Here is a 19,779-nt window from a genome sequence, read left to right as displayed (position 1 = left end):
AGTTTGCCCGTTAAAGGGGTTCTCCGGTGGAAAACTTTTTTATTTATTTATTTTTTAAATCAACTGGTGCCAGAAAGTTAAACAGATTTGTAAATTACTTCTATTAAAAAAAATCTTAATCCTTCCAGTACTTATTAGCTGCTGAATACTACAGAGGAAATTCTTTTCTTTTTGGAACACAGAGCTCTCTGCTGACATCATGACCACAGTCCTCTCTGCTGACATCTCTGTCCATTTTAGGAACTGTCCAGAGCAGCATATGATTTCTATGGGGATTTTCTCCTATTCCGGACAGTACTTAAAATGGACAGAGGTGCAAGCAGAGAGCACTGTGGTCATGATGTCAGCAGAGAGCTCTGTGTTCCAAAAAGAAAAGAATTTCCTCTGTAGTATTCAGCAGCTAATAAGTACTGGAAGGATTAACCCCTTAAGGACCAAGCATTTTTCTGTTTTTACACTTTCGTTTTTTCCTCCTTACCTTTTAAAAATCATAACCCTTTCAATTTTGCACCTAAAAATCCATATGAGGGCTTATTTTTTGCGCCACCAATTCTAGTTTGGAATGACCAATTCTAGTTTGGTATTCAGCAGCTAATAAGTACTGGAAGGATTAATATTTTTTAATTTACAAATGTGTTTAACTTAAGGATTAAAGGGGTTATCCACCATAAGGTGATTTTAGTACGTACCTGGCAGACAGTAATGGACATGCTTAGGAAGGATCTGCACTTGTCTTGGGTCTAAATGGCTATGTTGTGAGATTACTATAACACTGTGGCTAGCTTTTTGTCAACTGGTATTTCCTGTTTGATTTTTCTTTTTTTGACTACAAATCCCACAATTCTATTTTCCTCCTTCCCACACATCAGCCACCCCACCCATTGAAACATAAATGAGCTGCAGACCTGTGGTTTTCAATCAGGGTGCCTTCAGCTGTTGCATTAGTTGCAGATTGATCCCTCCACCCATTGATGCAGACAGGCTCCCTTCCATCAGGTCTCCGCCGCATTGCAAGCTGGGAAAAATCTGAGACAACAGTCATTTTGTATACTGATAAAATAAATAGTGGGGTGAAAATCACAGAAGAATTGTGAGAAAATCGTCACACACAGGTACAGACACTATATTATGAACTACACTAACTTTACAGCCCTTGTAGCATAGTCAAATAAAAAAAAAAATCCCGGAATACCCCTTTAAGATTTTTTAATAGTGGTAATTTACAAATCTGTTTAACTTTCTGGCACCAGTTGATATAAAAAAAAAAAAAAGTTTTCCACCAAAGTACCCCTTTAAGTGGACATAGCTCTGGTTTGGTGAGCTTGGATTCCCAGCTGAGTTTTTTGGCCTACAATGGAATAGCAACAACTAATAGTGCCCTAATCCATCGAGCAAGCGTTGCTTTAGAGAGACAGGTCTCCCTTTATTGAGACCGAAGCATTGAATGAAGAGGAATTCAGGTTATCTAAATTCCTCAGTTCTATTGAGGTAGAGTAACACTGCCTGCTTGACGTCCAAAGTATAAAGTCTGGTTTGAATTTCATCCTGAGGGTTAGTACAAATATCCAGAAGAAACACTTGATTGATGTTAGAAGAAGACATGACTTTAGAGTTGAAAGCAGGATTCAAATGTAAAACTTAACAGTCCTATTGAACCCTTCGAAATGGAGGACGACTTGAAAGCGCTTGAATTTCAGCCACTCTTTTTGCTGACGTTACTGCCACAAGAAACAACACGTTCCAAGACAATTATTTCATATTAGCTTGGTCCAGAGGCTTAAAGGAAGGGCCTGTGAGGGCATCCAGGACTGTCAGAAGATCCCAAGGAGGAACCAGATTTTATGTATGCGCAGATTAGGCACAGCTTTAAAAAATTTGTTAACCAGCAGTAAATTGGAGAACTTCCCTTGAAAATGACCATTGATGTCTAAAAACTATTCTTGTGAGTATTGGGCTTCAGACACCAGATCAAAGTCTTGATGCAGAAACTCTAACACATGCAGAAGAGATACAGACTTCACTTGATGTTCATTGCAACAGGAAATTAATTTCTTTGTTATGAGTGCAATGACTTTCACAGTAGGTTTCCGAGAAGCTAATAGTAGATCAATAAGACCATATGACATGCCCTGCGACCTAAACGTTAACCTCTCAGAAGCCAGTCAACCTCAGCCTCTCTGGAAGGCAAAGTGTTTTCTGCAGAAGATCTGGACATAGCGGAAATTCCCAAAAGCAACCTCTCGAAAGACTTAATGCGTGCTGGAATCACTAAAACCTCGGCTTTCTCCTCCTTAAGCTTGACCAGGATCCTCGGAATAAGAGGGAAATTGACAAACTGTCCAGGTGATCTGGTTGGTCTTTCCCATAGACAGCAGAACCTGGGAAGTTTGCGGTTGGTCCTGTTTGCAATGACATCCATCTCAGGATTGCCGAACCTCAACTACAACTGGCGAAAAACCTTGTGATGGAGGCTTCATTCTGCTTGATGCATTGTTGTCCTGCTGAGCCGGTCTGCCTGGGTATTTAGCGACCCTTCGATATGTACCGCTTAAAATATCATCCAGGTGTAGTTCCGCCCAGGTCATCAATAAGCTGCATGCCTCCTTCATCCACCCCCTTGTTTGTTGAGGTAATATACAGATAGGAGCTTGTCTGATTGGACCAGAGCCCAATAAGCTTGTAGCAAAAGACAAAAATGATACAGGGCTAGATGTACAGCTCTTAGTTCCCTCCAATTGAATGTCTTCAAGGCTTCTGACTCTGACCATTGCCCCTGGACCCACCTGCTATCCAGGTGTGCTCTGCAACCCCTTGTGTGGTGATGACAACCTGTGGGGTGATTGACAGATCTACCAGATTCAACCTTTTCCGGACACAACCACCAGGTTAGATATTCCTTCGCCACTGAGGATAACAATATACTCTTATCCAGATCCCAATGTATGCTGCTCCACTGGGAAAGAATATCGAGCTGGAGAGGTCTCACGTGCGCTCTTCCCCAGGTAACTGCCTCCAGAGATGATCTCAGTAAGCCCAAAATGCTCATCTCTGCCCAAACAGTTACCTCTGCACAACTGGTCAACTGGACAAACTCCGATGTCAGCTTGAGCACGCAGTCTTTTGGCAGGAATAGCCTCATGGATCTCGAGTTTATCAGAAATTATAGAAACCGCCGACAAATGGTCATGGAGGTGAGGCAAGACTGGAAATTGAGGAGAAATACATGGTTCTCCAGGACTGTTATTGTGAGGTGTAGATTCCTGAGTAGTTAGTCCCTGTGTTTTTGTTTTGGAGTCCCTGGAATGTGCTAGGATAAGCCAGTTACGCAGGTAGGGAATGAGACATATCCCTGAAGTCTCAGATGATTCACCAACACTACCGTTACCTCTGTAAAGATAGGAGGGCTGAGGACAGCCCAAAGGGAAGGCATGTGAATTGGTAGTGTGCTATGTAGTCTGAATGGCCAGGTGTGGAGGTGCACATAGGCGTCCTTAAAGGGGTACTCTGGTGGAAAACTTTTATTTTTTTTAAATCAACTGATGCCAGAAAGTTAAACACATTTGTAAATTACTTCTATTAAAAAAATCTTAATCCTTCCAGTACTTATAAGCTCCTTTTCTTTTTGAATTTATTTTCTGTCACGACCGCAGTGCTCTCTGCTGACACCTCTGTCCATGTCAGGAACTTCCCAGAGCAGGAAAAAATCCCCATAGCATACATATGCTGCTCTGGACAGTTCCTAAAATGGACAGAGGTGTCAGCAGAGAGCACTGTGGTCGGGACAAAAGAAATCCAAAAAGAAAATAATTTCCTCTGTAGTATGCAGCTGCCAATAAGTACTGGAAGGATTAAGATTTTTTTTTTTATAGAATCCATTTACAAATCTGTTAAACTTTGTGGCACCAATTGATAAAAAAATAAAATAAAATAAAAAGCTTTCCACCAAAGTAGCCCTTTAAGGTAGACGGTGGCCATATAGTCTCCCTTCTTCCAGGACTGCAGGACTGAGCAGATTGACTCAGTCTTGAACCACTATTTTAGAATGTAGGAGTTTAGAAATGTCAAGTCTATTACTAACCCTTCAAGTTTCCTCCTTCTTGGGGACTGCAGATACTCTGGAGTACACTCCAGAACCTCTCTGAGAGAAAGGGACCGGTTTGAGAGCGGCTTTTTGAATGAATTTGTAAACCAAGAAAGAACGTGGGATCCGCCTCTGTTGAGGAAGAACCTGGTTGGAGGTAATTCTCTGAGATCCAAAGTGTAGCCTCTTACAGTCACAGGAGTCTGTAGATTTTTGGGACTAGACTGAGGCAAAACTGGATTAGTCTGTCCCCGATTTAAGGGAGGGGAAGGCTGGCGTCAAAATCCCTTTGGCTTGCATCCTCCTACCTGCATGAAACTTGGGTCTTTATGAAGACTGACAAAGGGAAAATCCTTTTTTTTTCCTTACTCAGACAATCTAGATTTGATTTGATTGAGGGCCAAAAGGCAGAAGAGCAGCAAAGAACAAATTATTTTTGGAAGTAATGTCTCTCGACCATTCCTTCAGCCATAAGGCCTTTTTGGCAGCGGTAGACATCGCTAAAATCTTAGAATTCAGGTGCTGAATGTTCACTGGAAAGTCCGCCTACTAATCTGCTGCCAACTTAAAATCAGGAATACTACGTATAATATCCTTTCCGAGGCATACCCTCCTGGATATGCCTTCATATAGCTAAGTCAGATATGGAGAGTGCTATAGCCATACTGTAACTGTAATGTAAAGAGAGCATCAGCTCCTGTACATAGCTAGTCACACCGGAGATAGCGCACCAGGAAGAGGCTGGAACTACAAGCCCCAAAACTCCTTACTAATATAAAGTGGGAAAAACTGACTCCACATTTGAACTTCCCAGGCTTAGAAAGTACGTCAGTAACCTGTGTAGCCTGGGCACCGGAAGTGACGTCCCAACCTGGAAGCTTGCAGTCCTGCTGGAGAAGAGTATCGCGCAGCTGGATGGAGCACGAAGTCAAGCAGGACAGTAGACAGCAGCCACGGTAAGATGAATTGCTACAACTGTCCGATATCCTCAGGGTACAGCCGGATTCCCTTACACTATACTTACCAAAGCTGCTGGCCCAAACGCTTCCACAGACACTCTCTGGGAAGTGATCGTGCACATCTGCTCTGGAAACCTACATCCCTGCAGCCAGAGACATAAAGACCCCTAAGAGACTAAGAACCCCTGGTCTCAAGTATGGGGGGGACCAGCCAAGCTGAGACCCTCTCAGTATAACAGGTACATATATAGCAATAGGTCCAAACAGTGTCCATAAGACAAAAGAAAAAAAAATTATGTATTGCTCTGTTTCTAGGATTTTTTATACATGCATTTAGGTAGTAGGAGGTATACTTGATTAATTACTTGTCATTATTGGTCTAAATCTTCTGTCCAGTAGCAAAGATGGATAGATTAACCCTTTGTGTACTGCTGAGGGACAATTGGAAAGGAACAATTTAGTAAGTGGCATGGCTGCCAGATTCTGGTTTATTTCTGTCAGACATTGCTTTACCTCTTACACAGAACATAAACGAGGCAAATGGGTGACAAATACATTCTTTGTCTAAGGCTACTTTCACTTGCCTGTAATTTGGTCAGTATTTTACAAGAAACTAGAACATAGTAAGTTTTGTACCTCTTCAGTGATTTGGACCCACTCCTAGTTTTGGCATACAAATAATGATGTGAAAGTGGCTAACACCAGTTCAACACCTAAAAAGAGAGGTGTAACTGCAGTTAGAGGCGCAATATTACTCCCCTCTCCATTTACACTCACGTGGGTCTAAGAAGATGAGATATTTATTGTTATAGGTCTGTTATTTACACTGGACATTTGCGATGGATGCTCCTGCCCCACCTTAAAACATAGGAGGTGTGGGTGTGCCCAAAAGGAACCACCATTATGTTGCCAGATTAAGAAATTCACTACTAATTGCATTTTTTCCTTCTGTGTTATAGGCAAGTGCAGCAAAGGGCAAAGACCCTGTAAACAACTGGCCATGCCCTCAACTCCTGACTTTCAGAGAGGGTGATATGAAAAATTCTAGGGATTTTGGATAAACTGATGTTACATCTAGAATTTCAGGTCTTGGACAGAGTCAGGCATTAACAAGAAACTGCAGTTAACGTAACGCAATACAATCTCTGCCTTATGCCTTACATAGAAGGCTGGCACCTTTTCATCAATCACATGAGCTAGCTGGACTGTGGTACAAATCTGCATGGCAGACATACTACTTGGCTGGCAGCTTAGATGCGGTCTGTGCTGTCAACATCAACCGCAAAGGACCTTAACATTGACTTTTATTTGCACAGTTACTGAACCAAGATGAATGCCTCCTGTTGTTGATGTGACAATGAATTAATTGGCTTCATGTCATAAATTCCACTCTAAAACAACCTCTGATGACACGCATCATAGTAACTGGTACTGTTTAGGGCCAAGAACATTTCTTTCTTCACAAAGTTGACAAATTTTGATAGTGGACATAGAGGTCGGTTTGAGTGCCTCACGTGTTCTCTACAAAAAGAGGTTTGAAAAGTCATATCCTCCCCATTGTATAGAATTCGGACATAGTGTTCCTTCTGCTTGTCTGTGTTCTGATACAGTTCAAATACTAAGCGGGCAGCAAATCGAGGAAATTTAGCCTCTGTGAGACCGAGGGCGCTGAGGACGGGTGAAAGAGTCACATCATGGGCAGAGTATAAGGCAAACACTTCGGTATTTTTGCCTTCTGATATCCGTTGCATTCGATTGACAGTCTGGTTTAACAAGGGGTAAGTTGCCAAAAGTGCATACTTATAATAGAGCTGCTTTTCATGTCTCTCCCGCTCATCCTCAATCTGGTGTGCTTTTATGACTTTAAAGTGCTCAACTTCTATACAGCCAGTCTTGGTGCATGGAAAAGTGACATTGTGGCAAAAATGGCATAGCAATGAGTCAATAGGATTGGATGCTCTTAATAGCCGAGTGGGAACCCCAACCACTTTGGCCATATTAATATAGGTCTTTTCTAGCTGGGTGTTTTTAATCCTATAGCCATACTGACGACGCTGCTCTTCTTCAAGGTAGTGGTTCCTCATAGGACAGTCACAGTGACTGGAGCAGAATATGCTGCTCCACTGGTGTCTTATATTTATCTTCTTCCAGTCAAAGCCCGGTAGGAAGCTGTAGAGTAAGGCCAGCCCGCTTTGCAGTGTCCTGCTTTTTCCAGTGGATTCAATGTAAAGCTGCTTTGCGGTCCAGTCATTTGATAGAAGTTTGTGTTTCTTCAAGTAAGTTTCCCTTAGGATTTTTCCATTATTCAAATGTTGCACAACACCTGCATTACAAAGAAAAATATTAGGGATTAATAAAAACAAAAAGTAATTAGGGTTTTGTGCAATATGTTAAAGAGTAGCTATCACTAAATTAAATTTCCCTATTCCCCCTCCCCATCTGTCCCTGACACTAACTACATCTATCCCTTTCTGAATTTCTGCCCAAATCCCCATAAAAATACCTTTGGAAAAACGGCTGCAGGAGCTCAGAGTTGAGCTCTCTGGTGAGGGCAGGAAGTGGGCTGCCCCGGCAGGTGCAACGTCATCGGAAGCCTGGCCGGGGCTCTCTTCCGCCCGTCTCCTCTCTCTTTCCTATAGCTCGCGTGCTGCAATGAATGAGGAGAGGGAGATGCAGGGGGCGGGGATATTAAAATTCCACGCGCAGCACCCACACGATCGCTGTACTCGCTCTCTGCCTGTATAGGAAACAGGCAGAGAGCTCGCACAGAGCTCGCGTGCGCACGGCGCGCAAAATTTAAATATCCCAGCCCCCCTGCATCTCCCTTTCCTCATTCAAGTGAACGCGCATTTCGGACCACGCTGGGCCACACTGCCCGGCCAGCGTTGGTCCGAACCTGCTGAACGTCACGGGGGTGAAAGTAATCCTGAGCAATATAGGGTGACACCTAGTGGCCAGGTTTACAAACGTAAAAAAAAACACATAAAACATGATTTTTTTTATAAAATAAAATATATTAGAAACATTTTTTTTTTAACATAATCTATTTAATAAAAATGATATTTTTTTTAATGAGAGTACCCATTTAAGTACAATCATGTGACTCTCCCAACCTAAAATAATGGCATTTTACCACTGGTGGCTCTATAGAAAGTAGAAGGGGCAGGAATGTGGTCTCCTATAACCCTTCCTTGAATATTTCAAGTGTGATCCAATTGTTTTGGATCACACTTGAAATATTTCCTGTGTTTCTCTGTGCAGAGACAAAATTCAGAAAGTGTGGGTGGGACAAGCAGGGCTCTGTGTACTGAGGTTAAGCAGGACTCACGCCTCCAGCTCACACAGCAGGCTGATTGACAAGCAAGGAGCCTGCACAGAGCCCTGCATGTCCCGCCCTCACTTCCTGAATATCACCTCTGCACAGACACACAGGCAATAGCTGCAGGGACAAGACAGCATTTTTTCACCCCCCAAAAAACTTAATTTGGGTGTAGTTCTGCAGCTCAGTTCCATTGAAGTGCATGGAGACAAGTTGTAATACCACACCTCACCTGAAGACAGATGAGGAGCTGTTTTTGAAATCTAATGACCTATCCTCCAGACAGGCCTGTAGACAAAACATGGCCCTGAAAATTTAGATGCTTGATCATTGATTCTGTATTATATGCAATCCATAGACAACAACATGACATTTCTGTAATTAATTGACCTTTATCAGACCATCAGATTGCTGGAGAAAAGACCACATGGAGAAAAGGAGTAAACAGAACATATTTCCCCCAAAAAAGAGTGACAATAGGTCTTCATTTGACTGTATTTGCTCTATCTCCATATAGTATTTTCTCCAGAAATCAGATGGTCTGATGTAAGTCAATTTATGACTAAAATGTCACATTGTTGTCTATGGGTTTCATATGATAAAAAATCAATGATCAAGTATCTACATTTCAGGGCCAAGTTTTGTCCACATATGCATAGAGAGTAGAATACTACATGCACACGATTGATTCCCCTGGTGTGCTGTAGAATATACCGGTATCTATCCTCCAGGTCATCTATATTTGTTCAGCATCCTCACCAATCCACCTATTAAAGGCCTGTGGCACTTGGGTGAGAGCCACAGTCTCTTTAATGGTTACATGTGCTACACTTCTGAGCATTTAGTAGTTGATTGTGTAATGAACTGCAGTATTGACCTAGGGGTCTGTGTGGTTATGGCAATATTAAATAAGTATTTTTTTATGCTTTAGCATTTTTGCACAATAAAAACATACTGTAGTAAAAATATAACATATTTATTGATTGATTGTAATTTCTCATTATTAACTTTGATTTTTTAATTACATTTTCATAAACTTCATATACTAGCTTTTTTGAATTTGTAGTAGAAATTGCTATGTAAGGCTAGGCAATCTATTAGCTAGAAGCATGGCCTAAGAGGCAGAATTATGGCCCGTGGCTAGCATGGTAACTCAGCGACATCCTGCATTTCTGTTACAGGGTATTTACATAGTTCTTAAGGTAGAAAAAAGTCCATAACATTTAACTTACAGCTCAGAAGAAGACAAAAAGACCCTTATGAGGCTGATGCCCAGTGCCCCAAACACCTTAGATACTGTGTTTATAGTACAAAGAAAGAAAACAGCCTTGGCACGAGATGTACTGCAGTATCGGCATGTTCATAATGGCCGGTGTGCTCTTACATGGAGCAAAAGAACGATATAATACAAGTGGAGAAAATCATGAATAGCACTCACCTGTTGCTTATACAAATCGTTTAATTCAAGGGGCATGACCAGGCGGACTTGCCGCGAAACGAGAATGTCACCCACGAGCTCTACAGAGCTCAGGACTCTTTTTCCCTTCCCCTCCCCGCTATCGTACCATGTGTCAATGACCTTGAATTAAAGCAAACGATTTGTAACAGCATCGGGCGAATGCTTATTTATGATTTTCTCCACAGATACTGAGGGAGATTTATCAATCAGCCTGAAACCCTACTTGTCTGGTTTTTCCTACAGCAACCAATCACAGCTCAACTTTCAAATCTTAAGGAGCTGTTGGAAAAAATCAGACACGTAGAGTTTCAGGCTAATTGATAAATCAGGTCCACTTGTGTTTGCCATTGACTGCAGAATCTAGAGGTTCAACATCTGGGAACACTAAAGCAGGAGCCCAGCTGTCAATTACTTACAGGCATTCACAGTGATCACAGCACTTCTCTGCCCATGTGTCACTGTGACTAATGCACTGATCAGTGGTAACATATCCATCTTTAGAGAGGCAGAGATGAAAAGTGTTATTAGCTCAGGTCACAGCTGCTCCCCTAGAAGCCTCTTAAAAGTAGAGAGGGAGGAGGGAGCAGCTGGAGGAAGAACAGGTCATATTTTCAGGATTCCCTTAGTCTTTCACAGGTGATATAATTATGGTCAGGGCATCAGGTATCAACACAAATATATCACCTGTGAAAGAATAATGAAATCCTAACAACATGACCTGTCAGGGGTAATTGAGGGCCGTGCTTGGAAAACACTGCTGTACTGTAACTCTTCTATCCCATACCAATGTTGGATTCACAGTATGGGCAAGTCCACATGGGTCAATTTGCTACAGAGAATATCTGTAGCAAATCCACAAACAGTCCACAGAAAGTCTTCAAATCCACAACAGAAAAAAAAAAGAGAAAAAAATGTAAACTTATGTTTACACTACTCAGTACTGCTGTATAATGTCATCTATGCTGCTGCTACTTCTGAGAATGTGCTAAAGAGATATAGGGGAGCAGGGTTCCTTTTTTTTCTGTATGTGGGAGACATCATAGCAGTTGGTCTCCTAGAGCAGAGCTTACAAAAAGCTGGCAATTATAGAGAGATAGAACCTATGAACCTTATGCTAAATGCAGAATGTACAATGACCATAAACAGTGCTATGTACACTAACATTTATTTTGGATGGTCACCTGAAACAACAGGGTATTATAGTCTGGTGAAAAATTGCCTTTATTCCTTCTTGTTTTAAGTTCTTTTTTTATTAATGTTATATCATAAATGGACACATTTCCTGCATTTATGAACATCACCGTATAATATAGAAAAGAAATTGTACCTGTTTGGGTTAATTCTCCCATCTCACACAGTGAATGGCTAGGAAACCGTGGCAGGCTGCTTAAAGTACCATCCATCTGGGCTTCTGATCCTTTTGTCATGTGACTAATAAAATCTGCCAAGTTTGGATGTGATGGTTTCCTACAGAATGTAAGGAGAAGAATAAGCAACAGTGAAATATAGATTGCTGACCTTTGGGCAATTCTCATGGATTACCCACTTTGACTTAAATTAGTATTTCTGTATTTAAAAAAATAAAATAGATATTGCGTGGGCTGTAGAAAATAAAGCTATACTTACCTACCCCCAGTCCCTTTTGGTCCCCCACAACTCCCATTTGGCTCCTTCCGTTCTCCTGATGCTACTGTCCTCTTCCTGCTTCTAAGACAAGAGCTGCTCATTCAGCCATCACTGGTCATAAAAAGAATACTGCTGCGGCCAGTGATTGGCTGAATGGGCAGGTCCTGCTCTGAGCAGGAGCATAAGGGGACCTGAAGGAGCAGAATGAAAACTGCAGGAGAGCTTTGGAGAATAGGGATGGCAAGTATATATTTTTTTTCTATTTTATACTGCTGAAGCAATATCTTACTTTCATTTTTATGCTGGACTACACCTTTAAATAAAAAAGATATTTAAAATAATACTAAAAGGAAAAAATACACAGTTTACAGTTTTTGTTCTGGCTCCACACTGCATAGTATGAACATAATTCCATGTTTGCTACATCATTACTATTTCACATCTCACAGCTAATTTTTAGAACTACCGTATTTTTCGTCGTATAAGACGCACTTTTTCTTCCCCAAAACTGGGGGGGGGGGGGAAAGTTGGTGCGTCTTATACGGCGAATACCTGCGGCCATCAACGGCCGGGACCCGCGGTTAATAAAGGGCATCACCGATCGCGGTGATGCCCTGTATTAACCCTTCAGACGCGGCGATCAAAGCTGACCGCCGCGTCTGAAGCGAAAATAACACTAACCTGGCTGCTCAGTTGGCTGTTCGGGACCGCCGCGGTGAAATCGCGGCGTCCCGAACAGCTTACAGGTCACCGGGAGGGACCTTACCTGCCTCCTCGGTGTCTGCTCCGTGCCGGGATCCCCTGCATGGCTGGCGCTCTCCTTCGATGTCATCACGTCGTCGTGCACGCCGTCCCGTCATCCAATAGGAGCGGCGCGCGTAGCAACGTGATGACGGCGACTGAGAGCATGGAACCCGGGGAAGAAGACGTCTGGAGCGTCGGGGACACCACGAGGACGTGGTGACAGCGATGGAGCGACATCCAGGGCAGCGGTGACGGGTCCGGAGCGGAGGGGACACGTGAGTATTACCTCCTATACCAGTGGTCTTCAACCTGCGGACCTCCAGATGTTGCAAAACTACAACTGTAGTTGTGCAACATCTGGAGGTCCGCAGGTTGAAGACCACTGTTGGGTTTAGAATCTTTTTTTTCTAGATTTTGGACCTTTAAAGGGGTACTCCGCCCCTGGCATCTTATCCCCTATCCAAAGGATAGGGGATAAGATGTTAGATCGCCGCGGTCCCGCTGCTGGGGACCCCGGGGATTGCTGCTGCGGCACCCCGCCATAATTACTGCACAGAGCGTGTTCGCTCTGTGCGTAATGACGGGCGATACAGGGGCCGGAGCAGCGTGACATCATGGCTCCGCCCCTCATGACATCACGGCCCGTCCCCTTAATGCAAGTCTATGGCAGGGGGCGTGACGACCGCCACGCCCCCTCCCATAGACTTGTATTGACGGGGGTGGGCCGTGACATCACGAGGGGTGGAGCCATAACTTAACGATGCTCCGGCCCCTGTATTGCCCGTCATTACGTGCAGAGTGATCTCGCTCTGCGCAGTAATGATAGCGGGGTGCTGCAGCAGCGATCCCTGGGGTCCCCAGCAGCGGGACCCCGGCGATCTGACATCTTATCCCCTATCCTTTGGATAGGGGATAAGATGTCTAGGGGCGGAGTACCCCTTTAAAATAGGGTGGGTCTTATATGCCGGTGCGTCCTATAGGGCGAAAAATACGGTATGTGCACATTACCTGTCTGGCTCCAGGACACAGTCGATATCAGGTCTCTTTGTTCTAGGAATAGCATACAGTGGATACCTATCTCCATGACGGATCATCACTTGGACGGACACCAGTTTAAAATTATGAGGCGCGTGGCCTAGAGACATGAAACAATTGGTTAAATATAATAAGTATTCATATCACAATCTACGTATTTAAACAAAAAGGCTATTAAAATGATTTTAAATATTTAACAAAACACATATTGAAAACAAAACTGAAATATCAGGCCGAATCCCTTTTTATTCCACCGACATCAGTTACACTGGCCAGTACAGCACTACTACACAAGTCTACTAGTAGGGACATTCCAATGAGCAGCGCTACAGATAAGAAGAATCTAAATGGACTTTACTACAATTAACGAGCACATTATCAAACCTTATCCTGCTGTAACACTTTCCCTGCAGGATGCTAGAAGAGCTGCTGGTTTGCCAACACAAGTTTCATTTGTCTCATCACTACATACATATTATTTTAATAGGGGATCTTGACATATTAAAAGGGGTACTCTGGTGGAAAACTTTTTTTTTTTTTTTTTAAATGAACTGGTGCCAGAAAGTTAAACAGATTTGTAAATTACGGTACTTCTATTTAAAAATCTTAATCCTTTTAGTACTTATTAGCAGCTGTATGCTACAGAGGAAATTCTTTCTGAATTTCTTTTTTTGTCTTGTTCACAGTGCTCTCTGCTGACACCTGTCGGTGTCAGGAACTGTCAAGAACAGCATAGGTTTGCTACGGGGATTTTCTCCTGCTCTGGACAGTTCCTGATATGGGCATTAGGTGTCAGCAGAGAGCATGGTGGACAAGACAAAAAAAAAAAGAAATTAAAAAAGAAAAGAATTTCCTCTGTAGCATATAGCTGCTAATAAGTACTGGAAGGGTAAAGATTTTTTAATAAAAGTCATTTACAAATCTATTGTAATTTAAAAAATAAAAAATTCCACTGGAGTACCCCTTAAAGTGTCTGACAGACAATTCTGAGCAATATATTTTTCATGATAAGAGGAAACCACAGTATGTTACCTTCCATACTGCGCTCTGCTACTCCAGGAGTATTACAGTACTGATTGGCCTCATACAGTGGGTCAGGTGCAGAAGGCTCGGTCAGCAGGTCAGGCATGATTCTTTTACGATTCTTGACAGTAAGTGGTTCTTCAAGCTCTGGAACAGCAGGTATGAGTCGAATTGGTAAACCTGTAACCAATAATAATAAATGTATATTTAAATACTGCAAACAACTAATATCCTCAATAGTATACACAAGGTTCTGGTAGACTAGCAGACAAGGGGTTACAGGACAAACTTTTATTTGCTGCAAATAACTTCCCTTGCATTTTTATGTAAATACGTATTGAGACTGACTTTATTCTCTGTTCACACCACCCTTGTGTATAGCCCAGAAGTATGCAGCAGTTGTGTGTGTGTGTGTATATATATATTGTCATTAAAGAGTACATTCAGCAGCAGAATATTGTTTTTTTTAATTCCTGGGGAACTTCTGAGCCCGAGACTTGCCCCAAGACTATCGCGATCTGGAAAAAGATTTGCCAGAGTTTTTATTTCTGTCATTAAATTCTCATTATGTCTGCTATCCATCCGCAATTACAGCTTTGCTGCAAATAGTATTGTTGTCATTGAGTGATATGGCTGCAGTCCATACCGAACTCACTGGATGAGTAAATTAAAATCTTAGACACATGCACCCGTCCAACGGACGGGTGCATGTGTCTTAAGATTTTAATTTAATGGCAGAATTTTAATTTAAAGGGGTTATCCACCATAAGATGAGTACGTACCTGGCAGACAGTAATGGACATGCTCAGGAAGGATCTGTGCTTGTCTTGGTGCTAAATGGCTATGTTGTGAGATTCCCATAACACTGTGGCTAGCTTTTTGTGAACTGGTATTTCCTCTTTGTGTTTTTCTTTTTTTACTACAAATCCCATAATTCCATTTTCCTCCCTCCCACACATCAGCCACCGCACCCATAAATGAGCTGCATCCATTCAAAAGACCTGTGGTTTTCAATCAGGGTGCCTACAGCTGTTGCATTAGTTGCAGATTGACCTATCTCCCACTAAGCAATCGCTCCACCCATTGAAGTAGACAGGCTCCCTCAGTAGTCAGGTCTCGGCCTCATTGCAACCTGTGAATAATCTGAGACAACAGTCATTTTGTATGCTGTTAAAAATAAATATTGGGGCAAAAATCACATAAGAATTGGGAGAAAACCGTCACACACAGGTACAGACACTATATTATGAACTACACTAACTTTATAGCCCATGCAGCATAGTCAAATAAAAAAAATCCCTGGAATACCCCTTTAATGGCAGATTTTAATTTAATGGCAGAAATATTTTAATCGTTTTGAGGTAATAATAGTTAAGTTTTAACGTAATTGGTGGATGGTAAAATAGGATCCTAGTGGTCACGATCGTGACCAATTGTAAATAAACAAATTGTGATAAATTGATCCTCCATTCACTTCCAGAGGTCCCATAGACTTGAATGGAAATTCTGGCAAATACATATCCAGATCACCTTAGTCTCAGGGCAAGTCACGGGCTCAGAAGTTCCCTGGAAATTTTAAAAAGATATCCTGCTGCTGAACCATTACTGGATGTACAAAACTCTTTGCAAAAAAGTATACCGCATGGCACACTTTTTATGCCAAGGACAAGAGAGCTTAAAAGCAATTACTAGTAAAGCTAAGGCTGGGTTCACATCTGACATCATTTCCATTGCTCTGCTCCATCATGCGAAGAAAACAATGAAGATAAAGGCGAGGCCAGACCTGCTGGACACAAACAGCATGGATGGACCCATTTTGTCTGCTATTTTTGACAGAATCTGTGATGAAGGCTCCTACTGAATCCTTAAACATAGATATGAATACAATGTAACACAAGGACTGGCGCCTTACTTTACCAGGCTTCAGAATTAATCTTTTGTATAATGATTATGCATCACTACATAATCATCCCCTTGATTTCTCAATTTTAAAGGGGTTGTCTGGTAAAAACACCTCTTAGCCAATCGTTGGCCACAGTCATGCCCGCCTCAGTCAATGACTGGTTGGGCTACGTCAAGTATGCAGCTCCATGAAGGGTTTGGCGGAGACTGGGCACCGATACTGGAGGCTAAAAAGCAGGGAGGTATGTATAAGCTTGTTTTTGTGTTATTAGGCAGTCCATTTTACTTACAATATATTTTATTGTAAAATTAGGGAAAATAGAGTCAAATTAGATGAAAATAATAAGGCAAGAGCTGGGATTTGAAATGTTTTTGCACTTTCTAGGTTAAGAATTCCTTTAAAGGGGTACTCCACTGGAAAACAACTGTTGCCAGAAAGTTAAACAGATTTGTAAATTACTTCTATTAAAAAAATCTTAATCTTTCAAGTACTTCTCTAAGTTCTTTTCTTTTTGAATTTCCTTTCTGTCTGACTACAGTGCTCTCTGCTGACACCTCTGTCCATTTTAGGAACTGTCCAGAGTAGGAGAAAATCCCCATAGCAAACCTCTACTGCTCTGGACCGTTCAGGAAATGGACAGCAGAGGTCAGAGAGCACTGTGGTCAGATAGAAAGGAAATTCAAAAAGAAAAGAACTTTCTGTGGATCATAACAGCAGCTGATAAGTACTGGAAGGATTAAGTTTTTTTTTTATAGAAGTAATTTACAAATCTGTTTAACTTTCTGGCACCAGTAGTAATGGAATTTTTTTAAGAAATGCCATGTGACAGAACAATGCTCTTGGTAATTTCTTAATCAGAAATATACACCACGCAGTAAGTCAGGCCAGGCACCTCCCCTACAATGGTTTACATACCTACACTATATCCACAGCACATACACAACATATAGAATTATATCTTTGCTATTACAAAGATCCACTCAGCTTGCTTGGGCTATTATTTTTCTTCTTTGTCCTTCTATATGTAATGACTGCTAGCCAATCAGGAGCCTAAATCATGGAAGAATAGAAGCATGTGCTACAGCAAATAGTCTATGTGGATAAATACATAAATACAATACAACTGCCTAAAGCCCACTTTTACATTATTCTGCAGCTTTTTATTGTCACTCATATTTCTCAACATTCTCTGCTGAATCAGTGTCTGTATATATGAGGGGAGATTTATCAAAACCTGTGTAGAGAAAAATTGGAGCAGTTGCCCATAGCAACCAATCAGATTGCTTTTTTTAATTTTTTGACAGCATGGCCCCGCGTCATAGCGGGTCGGGCCCAGCCTCTAACAACGGCCGGGATCCGTGGCGAATAGCACACGGCACTGATCGCGGTTTCCTGCGCGCTATTAACCCTTTAGACGCGGCGTTCAAAGTTGATCGCCGCATTTAAAAAGTGAAAGTAAACTACCCCCGGCTAGCTCAGTGGGCTCTTCAGGATCGCCGCGGCATCCCGAACAGCTGGAACACACAAGGAGGGCTCCTACCTGCATCCTGCGTGTCCGATCGCCAAATGACTGCTCAGTGCCTGAGATCCAGGCATGAGCAGTCAAGCAGCAGAATCATTGATCACTGGTCTCCTATGGGATAACAATGATCAATGTAAAAGATCAATGTGTGCAGTGTTAAAGCCCCCTATGGGTGATATAACATTGCAGAAAAAAAAGTGGAAAAAAAAAGTTCATAAAGATCATGTAACCGCTTCCCTAATAAAAGTAAGAATCAGCCCCCTTATCCCATTTAAAAAAAATAAATAAACCATATGTGGTCTCATCGCATGCGGAAATGTCCAAAATAGCGTATTTTTTGTCACTTTTTATATCATGAAAAAATGAATAAAAAGTGATCAAAAAGTCCAATCAATACGAAAATGATGCCCCTAAAAACTTCAAATGAGTCCTCATACTGCCCCATACATGGAAAAATAAAAAAGTTTTAGGGGTTAGAAGATGACAATTTCAAACGTATACATTTTCCTGCATGTAGTTATGATTTTTTCCAGCAGTACGACAAAATCAAACCTATATAAGTAGGTATCATTTTAATCGTATGGACCTACAGAATAAAGGGAAGGTGTAATTTTTACCGAAAAATGTACTGGGCAGAAACGGAAGCCACCAAAATTTACAAAATTGTGTTTTTTCTTCAATTTTGTCGCACAATTATTTTTAGTTTTCCGCTTCGCCGTAGATTTTTGGGAAAGATGACTAATGTCATTATAAAGTAGAATTGGTGGCGCATAAAATAAGCAATCATATGGATTTTTAGGTGCAAAATTGAAAGGTAAAGAAGAAAAAACTAAAGTTAAAAAACTGAAAAATCCCTGGTCTTTCAGAGGTTCAAAATGAAAGAAATAATCAGATTGGTTGCTATGGGCAACTGCACCCCTATTCCTTTGCATAGCTTTTAATACATTTCCCCCATCGTGCTCAGATGAAGTTGCAGTCTATATTATAGCAAAGTTACTTTATTTTATCTATATAGATCAAAGACGAGTGCCTCCAATAATAGCAGATGTTTTTGCTTTGACTCATGTTTGAAGTCTAAGTGAAGTGATCTTTACCTGGCTTCTATAGTAATGTTTCATTCCCAAGTGTGTCATGGCCTCTGATCAGATTGTGTCATACCCGATAGAGAAAACAATGCTACATGCAGCAATATCTCTCTTGCCGAATATGTTGGACACCCCACTGTAACTCAATGGGCCCAATTATGTCTATGGAGATTGTCAGGCAGCATTGTTATCCATCATACTACAGATAAAGTCCCAATGCAAGCAGGAACATAGGCTAAGAAGTGTGGGACTGTGAAAGGGGTAAGTGCATCTTTTCTATGTTTACAGTGGAGATCAAAAGTTTGGGCACCCCAGGTAAAAATTTATATTAATGTGCATAAAGAAGCCAAGGAAAGATGGAAAAATCTCCAAAAGGCATCAAATTACAGATTAGACATTCTTATAATATGTCAACAAAAGTTAAATTTTATTTCCATCATTTACACTTTCAAAATAACAGAAAACAAAAAAATGGCGTCTGCAAAAGTTTGGGCACCCTGCAGAATTTTTAGCATGCACTGCCCCCTTTGCAAAGCTGAGACCTGCCAGTGTCATGGATTGTTCTCAATCATCATCTGGGAAGGTGATGTCAATCTCAAAGGTTTTAAATGCCCAGACTCATCTGACCTTGCCCCAACAAGCAGCACCATGGGTTCTTCTAAGCAGTTGTCTAGAAATCTGAAACTGAAAATAGTTGATGCTCACAAAGCTGGAGAAGCTTATAAGAAGATAGCAAAATGTTTTCAGATGTCAATATCCTCTGTTCGGAATGTATTTAAGAAATGGCAGTCATCAGGAACAGTGGAAGTTAAAGCACGATCTGGAAGACCAAGAAAAATATCAGACAGAACAGCTCGCAGGATTGTGAGAAAAACTATTCAAAACCCACGTTTGACTGCACAATCCCTCCAGAAAGATCTGGCAGACACTGGAGTTGTGGTACACTATTCCACTATAAAGAGATACGTGTACAAATATGGTCTTCATGGAAGAGTCATCAGAAGAAAACCTCTTCTACATCCT

General features: G+C 41.6%; 1 protein-coding gene across 6 annotated transcripts in view; it reads right to left on the bottom strand.

Annotated features, from left to right (window-relative positions):
- Positions 1-226: 226 nt before the first annotated feature.
- Positions 227-19,779, bottom strand: part of PXYLP1 (2-phosphoxylose phosphatase 1) — an 86,990-nt gene continuing 67,437 nt past the window's right edge. For all 6 annotated transcript variants that reach the window (XM_056564884.1, XM_056564881.1, XM_056564886.1 and 3 more), the window contains exons 4-7: positions 14,256-14,426; positions 13,197-13,323; positions 11,146-11,285; positions 227-7,363 (exon numbers count right to left, since the gene is read on the bottom strand). In XM_056564884.1, coding sequence (XP_056420859.1) covers positions 6,432-7,363; positions 11,146-11,285; positions 13,197-13,323; positions 14,256-14,426 — 1,370 coding nt within the window. In that variant the 3' untranslated portion in view covers positions 227-6,431. The remainder of the gene's footprint in view (positions 7,364-11,145; positions 11,286-13,196; positions 13,324-14,255; positions 14,427-19,779) is intronic.

Source organism: Hyla sarda, chromosome 3 (assembly GCF_029499605.1).
Source record: "Hyla sarda isolate aHylSar1 chromosome 3, aHylSar1.hap1, whole genome shotgun sequence".
Taxonomy (NCBI): Eukaryota; Metazoa; Chordata; class Amphibia; order Anura; family Hylidae; genus Hyla; species Hyla sarda.
This window is presented reverse-complemented; position numbering and strand designations above follow the sequence as displayed.